Source organism: Malus sylvestris, chromosome 8 (genome assembly GCF_916048215.2).
Source record: "Malus sylvestris chromosome 8, drMalSylv7.2, whole genome shotgun sequence".
NCBI lineage: Eukaryota > Viridiplantae > Streptophyta > Magnoliopsida > Rosales > Rosaceae > Malus > Malus sylvestris.
Genome location: NC_062267.1, coordinates 11,022,709 through 11,046,423, shown reverse-complemented (window position 1 = coordinate 11,046,423; position 23,715 = coordinate 11,022,709). Strand labels below are relative to the sequence as shown.

At 37.9% G+C, this 23,715-nt stretch overlaps 4 protein-coding genes across 6 annotated transcripts; 3 read left to right on the top strand and 1 right to left on the bottom strand.

Moving 5' to 3' along the window:
- Positions 1 to 5,760: 5,760 nt before the first annotated feature.
- LOC126632251 (gamma-glutamylcyclotransferase 2-1-like) lies at positions 5,761 to 8,373 on the top strand. Of its 2 annotated transcripts, none has more exons than XM_050302569.1 (9): positions 5,761 to 6,041; positions 6,453 to 6,576; positions 6,696 to 6,772; positions 6,871 to 6,927; positions 7,111 to 7,167; positions 7,292 to 7,338; positions 7,481 to 7,552; positions 7,651 to 7,730; positions 7,884 to 8,373. In XM_050302569.1, exons 2-9 carry the CDS (start codon positions 6,468 to 6,470, stop codon positions 8,060 to 8,062), a joined length of 678 nt encoding a protein of 225 aa, XP_050158526.1. In that variant the 5' UTR covers positions 5,761 to 6,041; positions 6,453 to 6,467; the 3' UTR covers positions 8,063 to 8,373. The 2 variants fall into 2 exon arrangements, with proteins under 2 accessions (XP_050158526.1, XP_050158527.1); XM_050302570.1 differs by having other exon boundaries at positions 6,444 to 6,576.
- Positions 8,374 to 10,004: 1,631 nt separating this feature from the next.
- LOC126632250 (proteasome subunit beta type-6) lies at positions 10,005 to 12,399 on the top strand. The gene is made up of 8 exons (XM_050302568.1): positions 10,005 to 10,242; positions 10,341 to 10,417; positions 10,518 to 10,573; positions 10,666 to 10,738; positions 10,851 to 10,962; positions 11,464 to 11,537; positions 11,862 to 11,936; positions 12,064 to 12,399. The coding sequence occupies exons 1-8, from the start codon at positions 10,131 to 10,133 to the stop codon at positions 12,193 to 12,195; spliced, it is 711 nt and encodes a 236-aa protein (XP_050158525.1). The 5' UTR covers positions 10,005 to 10,130; the 3' UTR covers positions 12,196 to 12,399.
- Positions 12,400 to 12,852: 453 nt separating this feature from the next.
- Positions 12,853 to 14,529, top strand: LOC126632161 (AIG2-like protein D). Its single transcript, XM_050302407.1, has 5 exons — positions 12,853 to 13,076; positions 13,199 to 13,271; positions 13,388 to 13,480; positions 13,907 to 13,990; positions 14,225 to 14,529. Exons 1-5 carry the CDS (start codon positions 12,919 to 12,921, stop codon positions 14,372 to 14,374), a joined length of 558 nt encoding a protein of 185 aa, XP_050158364.1. The 5' UTR covers positions 12,853 to 12,918; the 3' UTR covers positions 14,375 to 14,529.
- Positions 14,530 to 14,816: 287 nt separating this feature from the next.
- Positions 14,817 to 22,919, bottom strand: LOC126632160 (L-arabinokinase-like). Of its 2 annotated transcripts, none has more exons than XM_050302405.1 (29): positions 22,610 to 22,919; positions 22,405 to 22,512; positions 21,779 to 21,847; positions 21,536 to 21,619; positions 21,333 to 21,409; positions 21,104 to 21,170; positions 20,852 to 20,909; positions 20,667 to 20,734; positions 20,518 to 20,580; positions 20,354 to 20,407; positions 20,157 to 20,259; positions 19,966 to 20,075; positions 19,419 to 19,538; positions 19,276 to 19,332; positions 18,910 to 19,076; positions 18,667 to 18,829; positions 18,292 to 18,375; positions 17,941 to 18,072; positions 17,567 to 17,697; positions 17,412 to 17,493; positions 17,123 to 17,210; positions 16,987 to 17,030; positions 16,809 to 16,904; positions 16,631 to 16,707; positions 16,260 to 16,460; positions 15,941 to 16,106; positions 15,765 to 15,836; positions 15,213 to 15,416; positions 14,817 to 15,101 (listed from the first exon to the last, which is right to left on the bottom strand). In XM_050302405.1, exons 1-29 carry the CDS (start codon positions 22,715 to 22,717, stop codon positions 14,976 to 14,978), a joined length of 2,979 nt encoding a protein of 992 aa, XP_050158362.1. In that variant the 5' UTR covers positions 22,718 to 22,919; the 3' UTR covers positions 14,817 to 14,975. The 2 variants fall into 2 exon arrangements, with proteins under 2 accessions (XP_050158362.1, XP_050158363.1); XM_050302406.1 differs by having other exon boundaries at positions 17,947 to 18,072; positions 22,610 to 22,917.
- Positions 22,920 to 23,715: the final 796 nt, after the last annotated feature.

The window sequence follows — 23,715 nt, the reverse complement described above, 5'->3', positions numbered from 1 at the left end:
AGCCTAGCCTTATATCTCGAAACAAACCCATTTGGGTTATTTTTTTACCTTAAACACCCACTTACTTCCAATAATAGTCTTATCGGAAGGCATAGGAACCAAACACCAAGTATCATGTGCCTGTAACGCATTAAATTCCTCGTGCATGGCTGCCTGCCATTGTGGCTTAGAACTCGCAACCTTGAAGGTTTTAGGTTCATCAACATCATACACATCAGCTAAGAAGGAGAATCCTCTAGTGAAATCATTCAAGGATTGCAAAGAAGTCAATTCAGGTAAAGAACTCAGATAAGCATCATAATTTTGTCTTTGAATAGCACTAGTTTGTAATCTAGTTTGAATACCCAAGATTCTAGTTCCTGGCACATTATAAGCTACTCGCTGTGATATTGGAGATTAAACAGTTGGCAATATTACCTGAAGTTGAGTTGAATCGAGGACAGAAAGCAAAGGATGAGTACCATTTGATGAGGAAAAAGTAGGACTTGAGAACCTAGATTTGTCAAACTCTTGACCAACAGAATTAGACACATATTGACTTTGTAGATGCCTTGTATTGACTGGTGTAGAAGACATAGAGACATAAGGCACACTTGTAGCTGAGTTTGATGTGGTAGTAATGTGTAATGAGATGTCAGGTTGATATGCCCTTGTAGATAAAGAAACCGGTATAGGTACTAACACTAATAAAGGCTTTGAATAATCAGTGTATTCACTAAGTACATGTGCTGACCTTGGCAAGGGAACTTTGTAAGGAAAAACAGACTCATCATGAATCACAAGCCTGTAAGCAATACACTTTTTAGAAGCTCTGTCAAAACACACCACACCTTTGTAACCTGGAGAATAGCACAAGAAAACACACATCTGAGACCTAGATTGCAATTTATTGGCATTATAAGGTATCAGGCAAGGATACACAGCAGTGCCAAAGATCTCTAGTGATCTCACATTAGGATGCTTGTCATACAATAAACTATATGGAGAAGACATTGACAAAGACTTGCAAGGTATACGATTGATTAAAAACACTGAATGAGCACAACCAAAGTACCAGAAATCTAAAGGAAGGCTACCAGAATTATAAAGATTACTTTTGCACAAATGATTTTGCACTACGAATATGGTGTTTGTTGCGCAAAGTATATTTGCGCAACTACTGTATCATTCGTCGCGTAAGTCTACATATTTTATTTTTTATTTTTTTCATCTGCTTTATAATTTATTAATGTAAACAAGTTGCGCAACAAATACTCTGTTGGTCGAGCAACATGCATATTAAAAAAAATTCATTTTTTCCGTTTTCTTTTTAACTAATGTAAAATTTTATTTTAATCTAAATAAAAAACTCAAACCTAATTAAACATTACCAAAATAATTAATAAAACTAATTTATTATCCCAAATAAATATTATAACTAATGTAAATATTAATGGTCATCCATATAACATAAATTTATTAATTAAAGTCAAATATAACATCCAAATAAATCTTATTTCATAAAAAAAAAAAACAAAAAACTTCAATCCTCCTCATTCGGGGCATCAGGAACTCCCCCACACTCCGCATCTTGCAGTACATCGAACTTCCACTGCTGGAAATGCATCTTGAGTAGGTCGTCCATGTACTTCTGCTGCTTCTCATCGGTTTCATCAACATCCCAATAAACTTATATTAATGCCAATAACAATAAATTAGTAATTTAAAAAATACTACTTTTTAACAAAAATAATTATACATTCTTTAATACAAACTTACTGATAACTCCCCCACCATGGACTTCTTCAACTCCTCAGGCACCATTTTCCAAGACTCAAACTTGGCAGAACATTGGCTCCGCACCAAACCCCTAATATCAAACCTAAGTTTGGTGTACGCATCAGCCCTACTTGTGTCTTCAAAGTAAGGCACTCGCTTACGACGGTACCTCTCTATTCGCAACACACATTTCCTTATATCTTTTTCTACCACAAAAATTTAAAAGTAATAAATCATTTCAACCATATCAAATATTAAAACAACTAATTCAACAGTAAATTTCATTTTTACTTTTCCCTTTGTGAGTGCCTTCTCCCACGCAACTTTTTGTTGAATCAGGAATCGAATCGACCATTGCCTTTAAAACAAAACCTTCGAAAACTAGGGTTCTGAAATTGTGTTTATATAGAACTCGTAACACTTTGCGTGACGAACCACTTCATCGCGCAAAATTCGTTGTTCATCGCGCATAATGCGTTATAAATGCGCACTAAATGGGAGCGGTTGAAGGGTATCTGACCGTTTCAGTGAAACTTTGCGTGACGAATATGTGAAATTTTTTGTTGCGTAAACATTTGGCAGCAAAATTTTTTTTTCCACTTTTTCTTGCCTGACGACCACACTTGTTCATCGCGATTAGTATTCTTATGCAACGAATTTATTTTTTCTTCGCGCAAGTGCCACCTAGGTGATGAAATTTTTTTGGTCGCGCAAACTATTTTTTCTATTAGTGGGCGCATTGTAGTAGGTACCATAGTTTAGGTGCATTTGACTTGGTACCATGATTTATGTGCATTCGACTATGTACTATGATTTAAGCACATTAGGACATGACTTAAGTGCATTTGATTATGTATAATATATGATTTGGGTATTTTTATTTCCTCTATGCTTTGGATGATGATAACGAATAATTTAAATTAGGTATTTGTTTAATTCTTGTAACGTATCACTAATAGTTTTTTGAACGTCTAGATGAGGTATGTTTATCGTTTGAGAAAGTCAAACAATAATCAATCCCAAACTATATGGAGCAAAATTAAGCCAAATATTTAATATGGGCATTATGGGAACGAAAAAAGGCATTAAATCTTATATATAACATAAGGTTTTAATTGAATTTCAATATTTATCCAGGATTAAAATGGAGAATCCCCTAATATTTAACCATATTCTTTAGACTTACACTATACAATGACTTGAAAATCATACACACAAATTTAAAATTACATTTATCCCAATTTGTAGACTGCCAAGTACGTGTGTGTGTGTGTGTTGTTGTTGAGTGCAAGCAAGCCAATTGCGCCCAAACTACTCCAAGACAAAAAGAACATGCACTACTTGTTTATTCTTCATTAGCAACAAGTCTCGATAAATACTCGTGTAATCAAAAACTCATATTCGTTCACCTTACATGCATGCACAACTCATGAGTCTGACATGCAAAGTATGCTTGCGCGCAATCACAGATTCACCCGCATTTTTCATGCAAAACTCAATAATTGCAACTATACTCACCCGCAAGTCGCACATCGACGCACAAATATGAATGAGTACAACAATCTATCACCCCGTATCTTCGACGTCAATGTCAAAATTTACAGTCAAATCTTAATACTTTATTTATCAAACGTCAACATCAAAATTTACAATCAAATTCCAACATTTTATTTATCAAAGTTACAGCCATATCCTGATACTTTATTTATCATCCAATAATCAAATTAAGATAAATAAATAGTAGATAGACAGAGAGAAACCTTCGAAAAATTCCCAACCTCGTATGGAGAAACTCATTTTCTTCCCTTGAACAGAAACCTCTCAAAGGTCGTTGGCTCAGCAGGCACTTCAATCATCACACCACATCTTACAAGGAATCCTACACAAGAAAAGCGGCAAACTCAATTTGGAATTTGGAATTTGGAATATTGACCAGAATGGAGGTCCAACGTCCAAGTGACAAAGGAATCAGAATCCCCCAGGGACCTCGGATTCGGGAATCCCTTTCCTTGCCTAACCCTACCATCTCGGTAGAGCTGTAGGGTTCTCTTTAAGCGCCGAATTAGCGTCCAGGTTCATTGAACCAAATAAGTTGTTTTGTCTAGTTGATGACTTGTGTGACACGATTTCCCGGTAATTGGACCGGCAATTAAAGCCGTAATTCCACCGTAATTCAACAACGCGGAAAACGATAACAGCTGTGAAAAGCTGTCCAGGTTCAATGAACCTGGCTAATTTGCTTTTCAGTTTTACGTTGCACCAAATTGTGGCAATAAATCATGGTTATTTATGTGGACAAACGTCATGGTTGTGTATGTGGACATGCGTCGTGGTTGGATGAGATGGACATGTATGGTAAGGAATATGGATGCAAATTTTGAACAATTACCTAATTTTTGGCAATAAAAAGTGTAATTAATGATTTGTTTATTTGAAGATACAAAAATAAAAAGAAATTGTGCTTTAAGTATAATAATTGGAAAAGAAAACATATTGATTTGGTAATCTTTTATTTTTATTTCAAAAAATGTGAATATAAAAATATAGAAGATAAGATAAGATAAAATAAGATAGTGAATGGACTGCAAAAGATTCTTATAATTTTATATGATGTGGTAGCAAAATTTGGAGAGTTTGATCCTGGCTCAGGATGATCACTGGTGATATGCTTAATACATGCAAGTTGGAAAATAGAAAGATAAGATAATGAATGGACTACAAAAGATTCTTGTAATTTCATATGATGTTGTGGTAGCAAAATTTACACGTTTGATTTTCCATTTACGTATATAAAAATGAGTTTAAAGTATTCATCCCATAAAAATAGCTTAATTAAAACCAGGCATTTGCATGATTAATTTTGAACTTTCTTTTGAGGTTAACTTTGGTCTTCGTTACCAAAATATAAGTTGTGACATGAATAGAAAATTATTGAAAGAGGTCACAAGTTGAAAGCAATTATCTCTTTTGACGGAGCAAAAAAAAAAAAAAAAAACCCTATATGATGTAAATTTATTTTCAATAAAATAATAAAAAGCGCAACCTTTTTTTCTTAGAGAATTATACCCTTTCAAACCATCCTCCTCAGTTAGCCATTATGGACCTTCTATAGCCATTATGGACTTTTTAATCAGTCAACATGTTTGACTCCAACCTTGAATTAAAATATTGACATTTAGAAACTTGGACTTCGTCCTAACCCTTTTAGTTCGTCTCCCATCTAAAGCTATTCCAACTTTTTTTTTACCTTACCCTATTATTTTAATCAGATTTTTATTTTACGAAGTTGTTTGCTACTTACATATTTTTTTTTTACCTTTCACATATTTTTTATTTAATATTATCTGTTGATATAGCTTAATTTATTCAATTTAGTGTCTAAAAATAAAAAAATGTGTACGAGGCTAGAAGAATGTGTAAAATCATTATCTATTGCCATAACAAACAACCTTATGTTTGTTTGTAAGTGTTTTTAGAATTACTGAAAGCATGTGAAAATATTTTTGGAACCAATTATTAGTAAAAATGCAAATGAATCAAGTTCTTTTTAAAAGAAACACATAGAGCAATCATTTCAAGTTCTTTTGGAACCTAAAAACATTTTCTCATGAAGCATTTTCAGTCATTGCAAATGCACTTTAAATGATTCCTGCAAGAAACACATATCTAGTGTTTTATGCAAGAAGTACATATTTAGTATTTCTTTCAAAAAACACTTAAAGTGTTTTTGAAAGTTAAAATCAATTTCACCAAATCTCTTTCAGTAATTTTAAAAACACTTCGAAACGAACTTCGTAAAAAATGTTCTTCTAAAAACCCAACAGAATAAGTAAAAAATTAACAAAGAAGGAAAAAAAAGTAGTTGCATGAGATGATGTGATGGATGCACATGATACAAAATCGATACCACATGCATCAACGACAACTCAAGCTCACGTGGCAAATCACGCACTCCACACTCACGCGGGTTTTCTGCTTCATAAATACGGAGGGCTCTCGTCTCCTCCTCCCTCACCGAGCGAAACCCAGAAGAGAGAGAGAAGGCGAAGAGAGAGAGAGAGAGAGAGAGAAACAAGAGCCCCAAATCCAAAAGCTAAACCCTAAACGCGGCGTTTAGCTTCCATTCTCTTTTCGTTTCTCTCTTTTTCCTGCCACCGCAATTTCAAACGACCACCGTCGATTTCTTCTCGCTTTCTCGATCGATCGAATCAGTTCGGCCCAGGGGTGTCTCCAAACACTTCATCTCGTCTTTTTTTCTCGGGAAAATTTCTTCAATCTTCGTTGTAAGCTCTCGATTCCTCTGTAAATCTTGAATTTCTTTTTGGTTGGAAGACAATGCCGGTGATTTTTCTCCTTTTTTTCGTTGCTATTTGATGCTGTGATTTTCAATTTCTGTTTGGTTGCTGGGAAAATGGGAAAAAGGGGAACATTGGAAAAGTTCGAACTTGATGTTCACTTTTTGGAAAATTCCCAAATATGGAGAAAATCAATTCCTCTAGCTCATATTTTATGAAAAAGCTTAAGACTATCCGCATTTTCAACGATTTATGCATTTATCAAGTCAACTTTTTTTCTGAAAAAGAAAATAAAGTTTGAAGCTTTTTAATTTTAGTATTATAATTTTATAAAGTGAGGCATCATTGGGGTTTGCTGTATCAGAGCTTTGGATTTTTACACCAATGTAGTTTTTGCAGTAGTCAAACGCAACCATGGTATTCTGGGTCTTTGGATATGGTTCACTTGTGTGGAACCCCGGATTCGAGTACGACGAGAAAGTGATAGGTTACATCAAGGACTACCGGCGTGTATTTGATCTTGGTATGTCTCTCTAATCTCTGTTGTTGAGGAAGAAATTGGATATATTGTTCTACTTTTCGATCCGTTACATGTCATTTGACTGTCACTGATTGTGGTCATATTGTTTTTCAATTGTGAAGCCTGCATAGATCACAGAGGTACCCCTGAGCACCCTGCTCGGACTTGCACTTTGGAGTACCAAGAAGGAGCTATTTGCGTAAGTAACCATCTAATTGAACATTCAATTATTTTTGAGCTTTTGTTGTATGGTTGGTTAATTAGTGTTTCGTTCTGACATTCGATCTCGTCCAACAGTGGGGTGCTGCGTATTCTGTACGCGGAGGGCCGGAAAGGGAGAAACTGGCAATGGAGGTATGCTTCTTCAAAAGTAAATTTGTCATCGTGGTGGCGTATTGTTGGTTAATTGTGTTGGTTACACTTGCTAGAGTAGGAAAAAGTATGGCCTGAGATAGAGTTGGCATTTTTAGTTGGCGTTTTGGTTTATGAAACACGCTATCTAATAGCCATACTTATACATTTCCTTTTCATTTGCAGTACTTGGAAAGGAGAGAATGTGAGTATGATTCAAAGACTCTCGTCGACTTTTATAAGGTAAGAGTAGTTTGAATATTACTCCCACCTTCATGCCTGGACTAGCCAGTTTAATTTATATTTGGGATTTTAGGTATTGTTTTGTAATGCATGTCATAACATGTGCTTTCTGTGTACACTACAGGAAGGCGAGTTCTCCCAGTCTGAGCCATTTTTGACAGGAGTTATTGTGTAAGTCTTTTGGTTGTCGATCTCTCATTTCCCGCTTGACATATCATTCATCTTATGTAAAATTGCTCTATTATAATGTAAGAGAGGGAAATACTGTGGACGTGCAAAGTATCCCTAACCGAACTTGTTCATGATATTGCAGTTTCACGTCGACTCCAGACAAAGAATCGAACAAGTATTATCTGGGTCCTGCTCCATTGGAGGATATGGCAAGGTATTGCAGATTTCAATTCTTCTTCTTTTGATGTTGATTGTTGTAACAATGTTTCCAAAATAGTTTTTACAGCTTCTGATGAGTTTTTTTCCTTTCAGGCAAATTGCAACTGCTTCTGGGCCCTGCGGAAACAATAGAGACTATCTCTTTCTGTTGGAGAAGGCTTTGTTCGATATAGGTGAGCAAACTCATTGTTCGAATTCCTTGTTATGAATCAAGGTTATCTGCGTGATGTCCATGACCGAATTTGTCCTAGTTCGTTCATTAAATACGTTTAGATGCTGGTTTCTTCAAGAAACACGATTGATTAACGAATTGCTGACATGAACAGGCCATGAAGAGGACTATGTGATAGAGCTAGCAAATGAGGTGAGGAAGGTTCTTGGAATAACCGGTAAAGGATTTCCGATGGAGAAGAAATTGGCCGGGCCAACCAACCTTCCGCTCAAGTCCAACATCCCGGCCCTCCAACTGCATCCGCTCCCGGAAGCCATCGCCATGGACTCGTAACCTTTGAACACAGATGAAGCTACAGAGTGCTAACCCCATTATATCGATCTCCCTAGTTTAAGTTTAAGATCCTTTTGGCTTATTATTCCGGCCTTTTTTTTTTCTTCTGAGTTTCATATTTTGGTTAAGCATATTTTTCAGAGGCCTTAGAAAAGTTTAGGTTTGAGTGCGGCAAAATTCATGGTTCGGAATATGGTCCAGGATTATTATGAGGATAAACTAACCGCTGTTCTTTCCCTATTTTTTACTTTTTACCCTTTCAAACTATGTGGGATGTAACGGTTACTTTAATGAAAGGAATGTTACAATGACGGTGATGCTTTTATTTCCAATTCCCAGCTTAAGTACGCATTTCCCTTTACTTTACAATGTTATGTGATGTCTCTGCTTCTCAGCAATCTCACCAACAATTTCCTTCCCGTCTGAATCTTCAATCCGCGACGTGATCGGAGGATGTACGTACGTACATTTCGTTTTGTAGATCGAAACAACGTGGAGTTGGACCTTACTTTTGTGGTTCAAGCTTCATCTGCGCGAGTGCAACACCAAACCCCTGACAGGAAACGTAACCACACATCACAACATTCAAGTGGGAAGTCCAACCGGTGCCAATTTGCAGTTCCGATTCCGATGGGTTCCGGTTGACGACACATCGGATACCAGTACAGCACTTGAAGCCTCCCGCGTCCTTCCTACTATTATTTTGTGAAATCGATTCTCATCGTACGAGTCAGCAACTGGTTTTGCCGCCTTATGATCTCCGCCTTCCTTGTTTTCACTTGAATACGACCTGGAAACAGTCAACCGTATATTCATCGATTTCTTCCTTAGGTTCGACACACCAAAGTCCAGGAGGAAAAAGGTCACCATTTCCGCTCGCACTCCATCCCTATACTATGAGGAGCAAGATTTGTATGAGCAACTAATACATGCATGTATGCATACATAAGAGAGAGACGAGTTATCCAGGCCTGGAATCTCAGTGAGTTTGGGGGAGTGATTCAGATGCAATTCTCTCACTCAGACATCTCCGAAAAATCTGGCATTCTTTCCACAGCAATGCACCCATCCGCTTCCAGGATTTTCAAATTTGTTGGTAAATCCGAGATTGCCTGAAGGTTTGTGCAATTATCCAACTGTAACGTTTGATGCCTGGAAAGGCCACTGAGGACAGGTAGTGCAGTAAAACCATTGCCTCTTAGGTCTAAAAACTCCTAAAGAAGATATGGCCACGAGATCCTTCGGAATTGTATCATTAAATGGCGCAAATACATAGATGCGACCTGTAGTTTATTTCTCCATTATTCACCAGACACGTAGAGAGGAAGTGACATTTACCCAACCACTTGCACAATTTCTCGACTTGGCACTTGGCACTAATGAGTGCATCGTTAGAGTGTTGGAAAAGCATTTTACCCAAGAGGTCTGATAGTATTCATGTCCTTTCATAGACTCATGTTCTTGTAGATGTTGATGCGTGGAAAGACCTGTCTCCGGAACTTTGTGCCAGAAAGTTGTCAAGTCTACCAATTGGTTTGAGCGGTCAGAAAGTACTTTTAGTTATGCACTCGTCTCTTCTTGTTGATAGACAATCTAGGGTTATGAGTAACTGTTGATGACTGTTGTATTTCGTTCTCGTATTGGCACTCTTTCATTTGGGTTCATTGGGCTGGCTTGTAGGCCCAATCTCATTCTTTAGTGGGCTCTCTTTTAAGTCCATCTACTCGTTCTAAAAATAACTATATATTATCTAAATAGATCTTGGGTTCACAAAACGCATTTTTCAACTATTTTTATATTTGCAAAACGAAAAACTGTTTTACAGAACGTTACCAAACGGGCCCTAAAATTTTTTTACATCCTTGGAGATAATAAAGGTAGAGAGACGCGATGAAGATTTTGAAGCACAAATGAAACATTCTCTTGGGCCGAATGACCCAAAATCCCGTTGATATTGAAAATCCAAAGAACTTGTGCAGTAAGTAAGTCAGCTTAACAAAAACCCCTCCTCTCTCTCTATCTCCCTGCAAATTCAATTTCCTCTGAAAAACCCAACCTTTGATTCGTTATGGCTTCTTCCGACATGGATCTCAACGCCCCTCACTCCATGGGTACCACCATCATTGGCGTCACCTACGACGGAGGCGTCGTCCTTGGCGCCGACTCTCGTACCAGCACCGGTAAATCTCCTCATTCTCTCGCTCTCTCTCCTCCACCAAAACCCTAAGCTGATTTTTCACTTTCAACACTCATCCAAATCGCCTTTTGATTCTTGCAGGAGTATACGTGGCCAATCGCGCCTCCGACAAAATCACCCAGCTCACCGACAATGTCTACGTCTGCCGCTCTGGATCGGTACCCATCGCATCAAATTTCCCTCCTTTCTGTTCAATTTCCTACAATTTCTTTTAAAAATTCCGATTATTCCAACGTTTTACCCTTTTGGGATTCGCAGGCTGCCGATTCCCAGGTTGTTTCCGATTACGTTCGTTACTTCCTTCATCAGCACACGTCAGTGTTTCCTTCGTTATTTTCCTGCAATTCTTTTACTTTTTTACGATTCTCCTTTGATTTTTGTTTCCGATGGGTTTGTGCTTGCACAGAATTCAGCTTGGACAACCTGCGACTGTCAAAGTTTGTGCAAACCTCGTCAGGCTGCTGTCCTATGGTAACAAGGTTGGGTTTTTGTTTGCTGTTGTAGTTTCTTGTTTGTTGGTATTGTGGTGTGAGATTTCGTTTGTAGTTTTGTGGTGTTTGTGTTTTTACCATGATGTTTTGAACTTGGTAGAATATGTTGGAAACTGGACTGATTGTTGGCGGGTGGGACAAGTACGAAGGCGGTAAGATTTATGGGATTCCTCTTGGTGGCACACTGCTAGAGCTGCCCTTTGCCATTGGAGGTATGCTATGCTGGAGTATTTCTTACTTCATAGTCGAATTTCTGTTTCCCGCTTGCAATTGGGTAATGACGTGCGCTTCATATGTTTCTGTATGTTTTGTGGGATGTAAATTTTGCTGCTTATACCAAAGAAAGTCATCGGATTTGTTTGGTTGAAATAGGATTTTTAGTAACATAGACTTGGTTTCAAGTTTTACTTTAAGGACAATATCAAGTTGGGTTTAGTAATGTATGCAATCAATTGGTAATGCTGGACGTGCCTCAAGTACGTGCCAAGAATTCATCTTAGGGTTAACGAGTATAACTGGAGGGACCAACGACTTATATTTACTGGCCCCAAAAAGGGTTATTTTCAGATATCATATTCCTGTTATCCCTACGTCATTGCAATTGGTTTCCACATCATGTTTTGGAAGTTTTAAATGTGATTTTGCCTTCTGAAGAGGTTCAGTTTGATAGTTTCGCCCACGAGTTTGGCTTAACATAATATTTTGCTTTGTAGGATCTGGCTCCAGTTACTTGTATGGATTTTTCGATCAAGCATGGAAAGAAGGAATGACCAAGGACGAAGCTGAGGTATGTATCTCTTAATGTTTGTACTTGAAAATTTTAGTACTTAGAACATACTGGTCGTGAAAAGTTCTAAGTTTACATGGCACTTGACCTTGTCGCTATTTTGCATCAATAATTAACTTAAATGCCACAATATCGCAAGCAAGCTTTGACCCCTGGAAAGGAAATCAGTACTAAAACATTCGTTTTAGTGCTCCAACATATATAATATGTAGCTGGTGATGATATCAGTCAGGCATTTGCTGTGACAAATAAAAGATTGCTATTGTTATGTAAAGTTTGACTTTGAGCTTTATTGTTAACGAATCTTTGGTGGCATCATTGCAGCAATTGGTGGTCAAGGCTGTTTCTCTCGCCATTGCACGAGATGGTGCCAGTGGGGGTGTTGTCCGTACTGTAGTTGTAAGTTCTCTTTTCCCCTCAACTGTATTTGTGACTAAGCAATCGTATCTTTATTTTTGTTTCCAACATACAAGACCATAGATTGGCTAAGTCCCTTTCTTTCCTTATCGTTTGTGCGGTTTTGCAGATAAATTCTGAGGGAGTGACAAGAAACTTCTATCCTGGCGACAAACTTCCACTGTGGCATGAGGAGTTGGAGCCTCAGAACTCATTGTTGGACATATTGAACACTGCTAGTCCCGAGCCAATGAACATATGATGATGTTGTTGCGAACTGACAGGAGTCCGGCAACTTTCTATTCGTTTCTTTGAACTGATCAGACTCTTGTTTACGGAGAGGAATATTGTGTTCAGCTCCATCTTGGAAAAGTTGCTCATCTTTTGTGATTTAGTTGTATGTTGGTTCAACTGGGACAGAGGTTTAAAGAAAAAACATGGAGTACACCGTAACTATTGTAGCTCATGCATTGTCTTGTCTTCTTTATGTTATTTTCCGCCGTTACCTTATTCTCATCAAAAGTACAAACCTTGTTTCTCCTGTTTTGGTGAAACAACTTCAATTGACGATGGATTCCGCAGTATAAATCCCCTGTAGCACTCCTGTATTGGAAAATTAGAAGTATCACATTAGTATGTTATGTTATTCGACTCATAGTTAAAGTAGTTAATAGTATTTAGTTGTTGTACTCCGAGTTTGCGGGACTTGGATCTTAAAGAAGTCGTTTTACTTAGGAATGCAACATGCGTAAAACATAATTTCATCGTATAAATTTGGGAAGGCATCTAAAAATTCAATAAAATTGATGAATATTTGAGATGTCGTTTTCAGCGAAACGGGTAGAGACACGGCCTGGAAAAATTGCCCACCAAATTACACGTCGTAACCCCAAAAAAAGAAAAGAAAAGAAAATTGGAATCAAATCCACACAAAATATATTCCAATAGAGAGAGAGAGAGAGGAGAGAGTCGCGGAGGGAGAGAGATGAGTAGCGGTGCGATAAGCTCAGTGGCGGCGAACGGTGGTGGTCAGTCGCAGAGCCTTCACAAGGTGTTCGTGTACGGCAGCCTCATGGCGGAGGATGTCTGCCGAGTCCTCTTAAATCGTGTCCCTCAATCCTCCCCTGCCATTCTCAATGGCTAGTCAGTCTCTCTCTCTCTCTCTCTCTCTCTGAACTTAATTATCTGTTTTTATTGTTAATTAAATAAAAAAAATTGCAAAAGAACTTAAATTTGTGAACGATTTGGTAATTATTAATGATAAGTGATAGGTATAGCATCAAAGGAAGAGTTTATCCGGCGATTCTTCCCGTCGAGAATAAAAAAGTTACAGGCAAGGCAAGTTCTAATTCTTAATCGAGTTTAGATGAAATAATAATAATAATTAATCACGTAAATTGTGAATTATTTTTTATTAAATAAAAACAATAATTGATCAAGTTTTGTTTAAGCAGGTGTTAGTGGAAATCACAGATCCTGAATTGCATATTTTAGATGAATTTGAGGATGTTGAGTATGAGAGGAGCTCTGTTGAGGTCTCCTTGATGGTATTCCCTTTCACTCACATGCATTCCTTGCACTCTGATTCTAATAACCAACCCTTTGCACCTAGGGCGGAATCATCTTTCTGCATATTAGACTAGTTTAGAATATCGCTTTATCAAAATGTACTGATGTTTACTTACATATTATGCTGTGGAAATGTCAAATTGAAGACAATGTTTGGGAAGGGCTTAAGCTTTGGCTATAAGCTATCAATTGGTGTACTGGGTAGAATTGGGAAGCTCTAAAAACTTGCAATTTTGATGCATTTTACGTGACGGAAGCAAGCCATTTTTCATCAGTTCTCACCAACTTTGGGAAATATCTTGGGGTGATCTTTGGTGCCTTTTGTTAAGAAAGGTTGTTGTATGCCTTTTTTTCTCAAGAAATTTGTGGATTTAATGGGAGGGTGGCAATTTTTCTTTCTGCAGGATAGTTCTGAGAGTTTGCCAGTTCAGGCTTATGTTTGGAGCAACAAAAATGATCCAAACTTGTATGGGGATTGGAATTTTGAGGTAAACTCTGTCACCTTTCGCTGTTCCATTTCTTAGGAGAATGAAAAACAAAATTAAGTAAACAAAACGGAAGAAGACTCCTATGTGTTTTGAGTATCGATAATATGGATGCGTATAGTTTTTTCGTTAAGTAGAAGACTAGAAGTTAGCTCTCTACCAACATTGTTTTTTGTTAGAATCCTAATTCACTTGTGTCCGACTTTCTTGATTGCTTTGATCCCTTTAAAATGGAAGGAATGGAAACAATTACACACGAAAGATTTCGTCAAGATGACTTCCGGTTTTATGGAAGAGCTAGAGCTGCCTGAAGCAAAGCCGAGGGTTGCAACATACGAGTCGTTCTTTCAGCAGGATCGCGAGAATCCACCAGTGTCACAATTCTAGGTTCAGTTTGTAGATACTGATCCGTATAAACCGTATCTATTCAGCGTATTTCGTAATAATTGAAGTAACTTTCTGTAGTTGTTTGAAGCATTTACCAAGGACAAGTATTTGTTACCAGCATCTACAAGTTTTATGGAGTTTAGATTAATTGTTAAGTTTCTTTTGGCTCAAGGTTTGGATGATATTGGAAGTATTCAACTTGTTTCCTTGCCTGATCGGAATTATATGTTTCCAAAGCAATGTTGCACCAAACTTATATGAATTGCTGGTTGGAAACAAAAGAAAAAAAAAATATTTCATATCCGTGCTTTTAATACAACAATATTTTAAAAGGTGAAGTCAGGACGTTTTATAGGCAACCCTTCTTAGGCGAAAGCATTGAGGTGCGAGATGAAGCCTCATGAGACTTAAAAAGTTATTGGTATATATAATATAATCAACATTAGAGTCGAAATCAGATATTTTATTATATTATTTGGACTTGGCATAAATAATATTGTTATACTGCCAATAGGTCCACAGGAGAGTTGTACCAAATGTGATCCTTGAATAGAAGGCTTAAGTTTAACCCAAATCACTAGACATTTTATACTCCAATACATTACTCATTGGGATCGAGGGAGACGCGGCGGCGTATTCTTAGATACCCGAATTTTCCGGCACCGGGCGACGAGCCCTCGAAAATAAATGGCAGATACCCTGTTGCATCTTTGTACCTCTGCTGAATCTGCATAGATCAAAATCAACAGCACCCCAGTAATCCACAGGAATAAAAAGGGAAAATCTATTAGCTACTGCAGTAACGTTTAAGACAATACTTTTTTCTTGATAGAATTACCTCCAAAATTTGTTGGCTGCTCTGCAGAGAATTCCTTCCGACTACACAAACCGTTCCGCCAGAACCTCCGCCTGTAATCTTGGCTCCGTATAATGTCCCATCGTCGGATTTAAATGATTTAGCATTTTGCATCGCTTGTACCAACCGTACAAGCCGGTTTGTTCCGTCGGAGCCAAGTCCGCAAGCACTATAGCTGTAGTGGCACTGTAAAAGAAGATTATGTTCAGGTACTGGCTAGCCAACAAATAGCCGGAGATTTGTCCGTGACATGGAACCAATGCGTAATATGTTTCTGAACCTATATGCAAATAATCATATCATGATTCAAATTTTAGGGGTGCGCATCTCGTTCTTTCTTTATTTCACGAGTGTGTGCTGGGATCGTTGTCCGGTTAATCCACCAAGACTACTGTCAATAGAAATGATCTTTCAACTCGATTCCCATACTAAAACTCGAATGAATACATTTATTCTATTCTCTTTTCTATGTTTGTGGAGTTTGAACTTTACGTTTTCTTCAACGATCATGCAAATTCAGAAATTTGTACATACCTGATACAGTAATTCTCCAAGAGCTGTAAGCTGATCATCTGAATTTGCAGATGTTAGCAGTGCTTTGAATGTCTTCAAGTCAAGTAAATACCAAAATAACTTGGATGATCAAATCATAGTCCATAATAAGAATAACAAGAAACACAAGCAAAGTCATATAAAATTCCGGCACTAACCTTAACCCGGAAATTTTCATATATAGGATGTCTAGCAGGTGATCTTACTACGTAGTTACATTTTGGATCAATTACTGTAACTGGATCGTTGTGATCATCATACTTCTCAAGAAAAGTTTCACCAAGTATAGTCTCAGGAAGCACCTTAACATAAAGAGCCTCATATCTGAATTTCAAGTTACGAAAATATATTGATAAACTATTACAGGATTAATACAGAGGTAAAAGTATTTAGCTGAAAACGTCGCCTTTGTCTTTCGGCCGATAAGTGCACGTTAATTATTAACAAGTTACTTAAAAGTCCCATAGAAAACATTACCTGTGAGGTGACAGGTTGCACAAGTAATTTAATGAGGCTTCAGCTTCAAGTAGTTCAAAACCATCATCCTCCAACTCATCACCGTTTGTCCCATTTGCAGTTGATGATGACCGGCACAAAATCGTAGAAGCTGCACACTTTATCATCTTCCGACCCATAAAGGCACCTATTCGAACAGATCCATAATCTGCACCTCCGACACTATCCAAGAAGTAAAATCGCATGGCTTAAGTACAATTCCTTATTTGAGGATTCTTAAGGCCATTTAAAAACTTATGATTTTGGTAATAAATTCCTTATTTGAGCGTTAAGGCCATTTAAAAACTTATGATTTTGGTAATATGTAAGACGATAAGCCGTTGATCTTCTACCTGTGTCTTATTCCTGAATCAATTCCCCAAAATCTGACATGGCCAGGAATTTCTACAAGTCCAAGAACCTCAGCAGGCTGTAGGGAGAACAAAACAAAAAAAAAAAACACTTGACACAGTTTTTTGATACATAAATTGCAGCAGCTGAGTTGTTTTCTGCAACATCAACAGCGGATACCTGGCACACCATTGCAAGAAGCTTGTTTGCTTCGCCACATGCAGATGTCATCTGGTCCATCACACCGCATGGGGCTCCAACAATATGATTCTCCACCTAACATACACTTAGAAAAATCAACGTTAATGTAATTTCCAAAGAAAAGCAGTAGTATGCTGATTACTGTTGAGGGGGTAACCTTTTGGCAAAGCAAAGCAAGATCTCTGGGACTGATGCTTAATCCTACAAAATAGAGGAGTCGGTTTTAGACATTTTGTCATATTTTGAAAGTACAAATAGACGGCTAAAAAGCCTAAGTTGAATAATGGAAGTACCATGGGCAGCAGCTATGGCAGACATGGTAGCGACTTCCACGGATGCAGAAGAAGAGACACCTTTGCCTTCTGGGACGGCGGAGGAAACCTGTATGTTATTGCAAGCGGGGAAGTCAACATTATGGTCATAGTATACAACAATCAGCTAATTTAAGCAACCGAAGAGTAAACTATACATATCAACTGAACAGCGCATAATAAAGAATAGAACAGCGAAGCACTATAATACAAAGTTTTGAGCTAGTTGATAGGACTAAATCAACATGTTAAACGAAATGCCAACTCATACCAGCAAACTGATGCTATCCTCAAAACGTACACCTAGTTCTGTCATTAAAACCAGAATGACACCTGCAACAAATGCTGCCCACCTAAAATTGAAACCATGTCAGTAGTTCACAAAGTTACAGATACAGACAAATTAAAGAAGGAAGATTGACCCACTTTTGGGATGGATCTTGTGAAAAGTATTTCTTTGCATTCTCATATGACATTGGCTTATCTCCATCCATAAAATCAGATAGATCCATGTCAAACGTTGGGCTACGGTTGCTTAACTCTGAACCATATGAGACCTGATACAACCAATTATGAAAATGGTAACGATAATTATTTTTATTTTTATTTCTGAGAGAAGGTATTTCCACAAAGGCTTCATTCATTAGGCTGTCAGGATAACTTTGAAAAATAGCAACCAAAGTTCATATCATGCCAATAGGAGAAACTATATCTACATTCTAACCTTTCCTCACTACCCCAAAGATGAAGACAACCCCACTTCCAATACTTAAAACGGCATATTGACTCATAATGCTTACACTTACAATTTGCAGGACAGGCGTTGGGTTTTGTCCTTGGGCCTGCTGCCGGGCCAGGGCATGTTTCCAGAGCCTATGTTTACTTGGATGATTCCGTTGAACAGCAACATGGCAGGCTTCTTTTATGGGCATCTGTGAGAGAGAACATCAGAAGAAACCGTCAGGAGGAAAGACAAGGTTTTTGCCCCATGAGTCCAGTTTAAATACTAGGCTTCTGTTTCAACAATATGTGTACACAGAAGTGTATGTGTCTGTCCACCAGTGAGTGTGCATACATGTTACACTGTGCCCAGTGGCAATAGTACTCTTTGCAGACGGAATAACTAATATCCATGAAATACAGAGACAAACCTGCAAGACTAGGCTTCCTGAATAGTCAGCAATCCCTCCCATTACGTCTAACCGTCCAGGTGCTCTAGCTACAAAAATTTCTTCCTGTATCCCAAAAATCAAATACAATTACTCAGTAAAATCATTGAAAAAACAGTTCAGCTTCCGAAAATATGAATACATCTATAATTCTTCCTAAGCCAAACTCCTATACAACGCTGGCAAGGTGTTTAGTTAATCTTAAATCATCAATGCAAATGCATATCTAACAAGTTATGTCTTGTGATGTAACTATACATGTATCAGTTTATATGTCATCTACATCAACCATGTGGAATTGTTGAAAAACTTGAAAACCTAAGACAGGCTATGAGATTGAGTTGAACTAAGTGAGACCTCCCAGTTGAAGAGTCCAGCTGCAGCCTTGCGCTCCCGGCGCTTCTCAGTAGTTTTTTCAGAGTCATAAACAGAATCTAGTTCCGCCAAGCTCTTCAAAAAAGTCGTTGTATCTGAAAGACCATGAAGATCTCCATGAAGAATCTCAAAATCTTCAGTGCATCTAAAAGTAGATTTGCAGTGATGTTAGAGGAAGTATCCAATTAATTCTTAACAACAGTAGTAATAGAAGATACAACTCACGAGTAAATTAGGGAGCCATTTTTGCTCATTCCGCAAGTAGGTGATCCAATTCCAAGTTCACTTTCAGCATTTGCATACCATTCAGGAATTGCCATATCTCGTCCAGGTGCCCTTTGAAGTTGATACCCAAGAATTATGGCATCACGCAATCTTCTTGCCCCACTTAGCTACATGTTAGTAAGAGAAAAGTGGGATTTTTATATGAATGAAATATAGTAGATTTTGCACAGTTTGGCTTATCAGTTTCCACACCCTGTGAACTTGTATCTGACTAGTGCTAACAAACTATTTGGTATTGAAGTTCTATGAAATCTACAAGTCGATTTAAAATAGAAAAAATAAAATTAGCAGTTAAAGTTCAATTACCTTATCTGAAGAGTAGTTTTTCCCAATAGCCGTCTCTTGCAGGATGTGAGCTGACACCTATAATTTTCAAATTGTACATTACCACACAGATGCGAAATGCAAGTGTATAACTAATCATAGGATTCTAGAAACAAAGAAGATACCTCACCACCATTGATGCCGCCTTCATAGCATGGTTTCAAACTGATTGCACGCTCAAGGTAAGGTTTCCAATGACCAGTGAGCAAGTCCCTCCTAATCATCTCAACGCCACCTTGATAATACTGTTATAAGAAATTATTTTAAACCGAACTAGTATCAGATTCTTGACAAGAATATAGGAGAGAAAGGAGAAGAAGTTGAAGAAAAATAACAAATGGTAAACACGTTTCATATTTTTAATCATGTTTGCTATCGGAAAATCAGGATCATCTTTGGGTCACAGACTTCAACAAAATAAAAATGACTTAATATGTTCTTTAATAATTGACACTAATTTTTGAGTCAAAAGTAGATAGAAGAGAAAAATCAGTTGACTACAGAAGTTGAGGGGAAGAGAGGGGCTGGAGAAGTTATCTCATATGCGTTGTGAAACGACATGTGTAGTGTCTGTACATCGTTGCTAGTAAATTTCAAGGAGGTATGAGAGGAAGATGATACTGTTTAACCAAACGAAGTAAAAATTATTATAAGAAAGTGGATCGTTCGTACCTCAAGCATATTTCTCAAGAAAGGTTCTTCATTGAAATAATCTCTGCGTACAAAGACAAATGGTAACTTGTATGAAAGAGCTTCACTCACAGTGCCATATCCAATTTTTCCTGAAATAAAATGAACCGAAAAAATTTCAATCTCTATCCATTCAACATATAAGCTTCCCGCCAAAATAGTTTCAAACCTACCAAGCATACAGTCAGATGCTGCCATAAAATCAGGTGTATAAGCATCTTTTGCCAGTTTTATGAAATTTGATGGAAGTTCCTGGGTGTCAGAACCACCACAAACCTGAACCAAAAAACAAAAAAACCTTTTTCACCATGAAGATCGTCATTAAGCACTTTCAGACAAGAGAAAACATGGAACAATGCGATGAAAATACCAGGCACAGCCATCCAGGAGGCAAAAACTCTTCCTTCAACTTCCAGCCTGCTGGCTGCAGATAGAGAGAAAAAATATAGGTACAATTACCAATAGTGGTATTTTAATAAACATTTGAAGCGGTGTTTCTTTACAATCAAAACAAGACTAAAATATCAATGTTACCTGTCCACCAAAGTTGAGGATGACTAGTTTTACATCATCTCCAATTCCAAGCTCCTCCCTCACCTATAACCAGGAAAATAATGAACAACTGATGCAATCAATCAAATCAAGCGACGAAAGTGATTTGCTAAGGATCTTTAAACCAAAACCTCTTTGCGGGATCTGCGAAACCTCCTCACAACTAGAGGTACATCAACTGCATCACGGAAAGCAGGCACTGCAAAGTCATAAGAAATGACATCAGACAAATTAGTAAACAATCCCCTGAACCAAAGAGAGAAAGATAATATTTAAAGACAAGGAAGTCACTGTCCGGGGATAGAAAGCAACATACTTGGGCAGTATCCTGGGAGGCGGATGAGGAACTCGCAGTGAGAATAATCTTCTGCTATCTATATTCAACACAGAAAATTTTACCACAGCAAACATCAAGAACCCATAAGAACTTGTTATCAGTATGTTTCACATCCTACATTATAGAGACACAGACTGGACCATATCAAATGGAGAGAGCAGAAGAGATGCAATGAGCAAATTACTAAATCTTTTAAAGTAAATAATTCTGTCTGAAGCACAGGAAGGTCACCTGCCAGACGATTGAACGATGATTACTTCCAGCAGCCATGACATATTCTGCATAGATGAAGTCCCAACTGTATAGAGAAAGGATGAGCATGGAGTTACAAAGAGTTGAAATAGTTGGACAACTCAAAATCATCAAAACTCATAACTTGACATATTACTTCAAGATATGTATTTACATTTAAAAATTATGAGAGGTTGAGTAAAAAAGAATGCTAACGATAACAATATACCTAAAGTTAGTGACACAAACAGAGCGAATTCCAGCATCAGCGGCTGCACGGCATGCAACAGGAACAACATCTGAGACCTGTTCTTGTACAGGCAGAACAAACTATCAGAGCCAAGATCTTCACAGAAAGTATAAACACAGAAGTTCCCTTTGATTCAATCTCAACTGAATCGCAATAAAACAACAGAAGCAGCAATTAAGTACCACTAGGTCAGCTTTGATGGAGGTTAGCCACTCCACTTCCGTTTTCAAGATTGAAGCCCGAGGCGCCACAGCTGTCTCGGAATACTAACACAGCGAAGAAATGGAAAGTGAACACAAGGAAGTTAAAAAATAGTCCAATATTTAGTAACAATCCGAAAACCAAAAATGAAAAGCAACACAACTTCATTGCCGAAATAAAAAAAATATAATCAACAAAAACAAAAAATAAAAATTAATCGTTACCTTAGCTAAGGAAGCAAGACGATCGACTGTTAAAGCATCCGCTTGCACAGCTCCACAGTCCAGAAGAACCTAATATCCACACCATTCCATAAAAGCTAAAATTATCGAAAATCATAGAAATTATCATAATTTTGTTTACCATTAATGATATACATTACTAACATTACTGCTACAGTAATAATTTCAAGCTAAAAAAAAACAAACATACATAATTCTACAAATTTAAGATTTGAAAAAATTGTAGAAATGGTCCTCAACTTTAACTCAATTGAAGCAATAGTCCCTCAAAAAAAAAATTCATGATCATTTGTCCATTAACTCATCAACATGTGCAATATAGTCATTTTCGTCAACTCCGTCAGAATTCTATCGAATTGAGTTATTATCTTGGAAGGACAATTACTAAAATTGGATTAAAATCGAGAGACCATTACTCCAACCAATTTTTCTCATTTGAGGAAAATTCTAATTTTGACGTAAGTTTTACGTTTCGACAAGTTAAACGACCAATAATCACGAATTTTTAATTAAAAGATGATTGCTATAAGTTTCTCTTAGAATTTTGATGAAGAATTATCATCGGCAGACATGCAAATTGCGAGACTGTAAAACAGTAAAAGTCTTACCTTGCGGATGAAGAGGCGAGGCGATTGTATCTCGGAAGTGAAGACGAAGTCAGGAGCTCCGGTGACGACGTGGACATCGTGGCCGGCGAGAATCAGGTGCCGCGCAACCTACACTCACAGCATGCGGCGCTGATCAGCAGCCAACGGATAATCGACATTCAAACTTGAACCAAAAAAAAAATTGATCGGCGTGAGAAAAGTTGACCTCGACCACTCGGGTGGCGTGGCCGAAGCCGTGACCGGTGACGTAGTAGGCAAAAACCAGGTGGTTCCTGGACGCCGACACTCCTTCGCCCTCTTCGTCAATCCTCATTCTCTCTCTCTCCTCTTCTCTTTCTCTCTCTAGAAAATAGCAGTTGGTGTCTGTGGCGAAGGAGGAGGAGGAGAGAATCCCAATTATAGAGGAGGAAGAAGAACGGTGTGATTGATTGCAGTGCAGAGTATTTGGAAGTTGTTTGGGTAATGACGTAATTAGGATAAGACGATCAAGAGTCGAGACGGTGACGTTTCAGATTAGTTAGGAATGGATTGAGAGCGGGATTTTGCCGTTTTAATGTTTATCCTCTTCCGCGCGTCAGCTCTGCGGCTAGAGTTGGGTAAAACACGCCAATGCCACGTCAGTTGAACAGACTCTGATCTTCGCCATCCCCAATGAAAGATAATCCGAAACAGTTCCATATTCCCAAGAATCTGGAGTTTGTGCGAATTTACTTTTTCAGAATAATGTTTCCAAATTGCGGCCCAATTTGTTGGGAGGGAATCTCAAAGCAACCATCCATGATCGGAGTGGTGTGTATATTCGTAAATAATTTATATGATACAGATATACACTATTACAATTGTTTTGATGTTGATAAACTAATACAATGTGTTTATTATGTTCATGTGCAGTTATTTTAACAAACGCATTGTAGTCGCTTAAAAGTATACATAATATCGTTTGTTGCGAGAAGTCGACGTAGTAGCTTCACACGGAGCACCTTGAGTTTGGTTGCAGGTGGAAATTGCGCGCCTTTTTCGAATAATCTCAGTTCTGATTGCTGGTGGAAATCACGGGCTCATGAGCAGCATTGTGGATGATGGTGTGTGGGTTGCGATTTGTGAGTGGGTGTGTCACAGTTAACGATCGTCGGTCATAGTTGTGGTTGCGATGTTCAAACTTAAGCCATTCTACAACAAACAATAGATAAAAAGCACAACCTATCCAATAGCCTAACCGATCCGAAATACCAAATCATATCTTGTCTGGTCCACCAAACGCAAGGAATTATATGGCATGGACTATATTGATGTGCTAGGTCAAATTTCAGG

Bases quoted from the DNA above. Each gene is read 5' to 3' on its own strand.
- LOC126632251 (XM_050302569.1), top strand. From the start codon at position 6,468: ATGGTATTCTGGGTCTTTGGATATGGTTCACTTGTGTGGAACCCCGGA. The intron at 7,339-7,480 runs GTAAGTCTTTTG...ATGATATTGCAG, and splicing joins TTTTTGACAGGAGTTATTGT to TTTCACGTCGACTCCAGACA. The intron at 7,731-7,883 runs GTGAGCAAACTC...TGACATGAACAG, and splicing joins GAAGGCTTTGTTCGATATAG to GCCATGAAGAGGACTATGTG.
- LOC126632250 (XM_050302568.1), top strand. From the start codon at position 10,131: ATGGCTTCTTCCGACATGGATCTCAACGCCCCTCACTCCATGGGTACC. The intron at 10,418-10,517 runs GTACCCATCGCA...TGGGATTCGCAG, and splicing joins ACGTCTGCCGCTCTGGATCG to GCTGCCGATTCCCAGGTTGT. The intron at 10,574-10,665 runs GTCAGTGTTTCC...GTGCTTGCACAG, and splicing joins TACTTCCTTCATCAGCACAC to AATTCAGCTTGGACAACCTG.
- LOC126632161 (XM_050302407.1), top strand. From the start codon at position 12,919: ATGAGTAGCGGTGCGATAAGCTCAGTGGCGGCGAACGGTGGTGGTCAG. The intron at 13,272-13,387 runs GCAAGTTCTAAT...TTGTTTAAGCAG, and splicing joins ATAAAAAAGTTACAGGCAAG to GTGTTAGTGGAAATCACAGA. The intron at 13,481-13,906 runs GTATTCCCTTTC...TTCTTTCTGCAG, and splicing joins CTGTTGAGGTCTCCTTGATG to GATAGTTCTGAGAGTTTGCC.
- LOC126632160 (XM_050302405.1), bottom strand. From the start codon at position 22,717: ATGAGGATTGACGAAGAGGGCGAAGGAGTGTCGGCGTCCAGGAACCAC. The intron at 21,620-21,778 runs GTAACGATTAAT...TCGCTGTGTTAG, and splicing joins GTCTTGCTTCCTTAGCTAAG to TATTCCGAGACAGCTGTGGC. The intron at 20,910-21,103 runs GTGACCTTCCTG...TGTTGAATATAG, and splicing joins ATCGTTCAATCGTCTGGCAG to ATAGCAGAAGATTATTCTCA.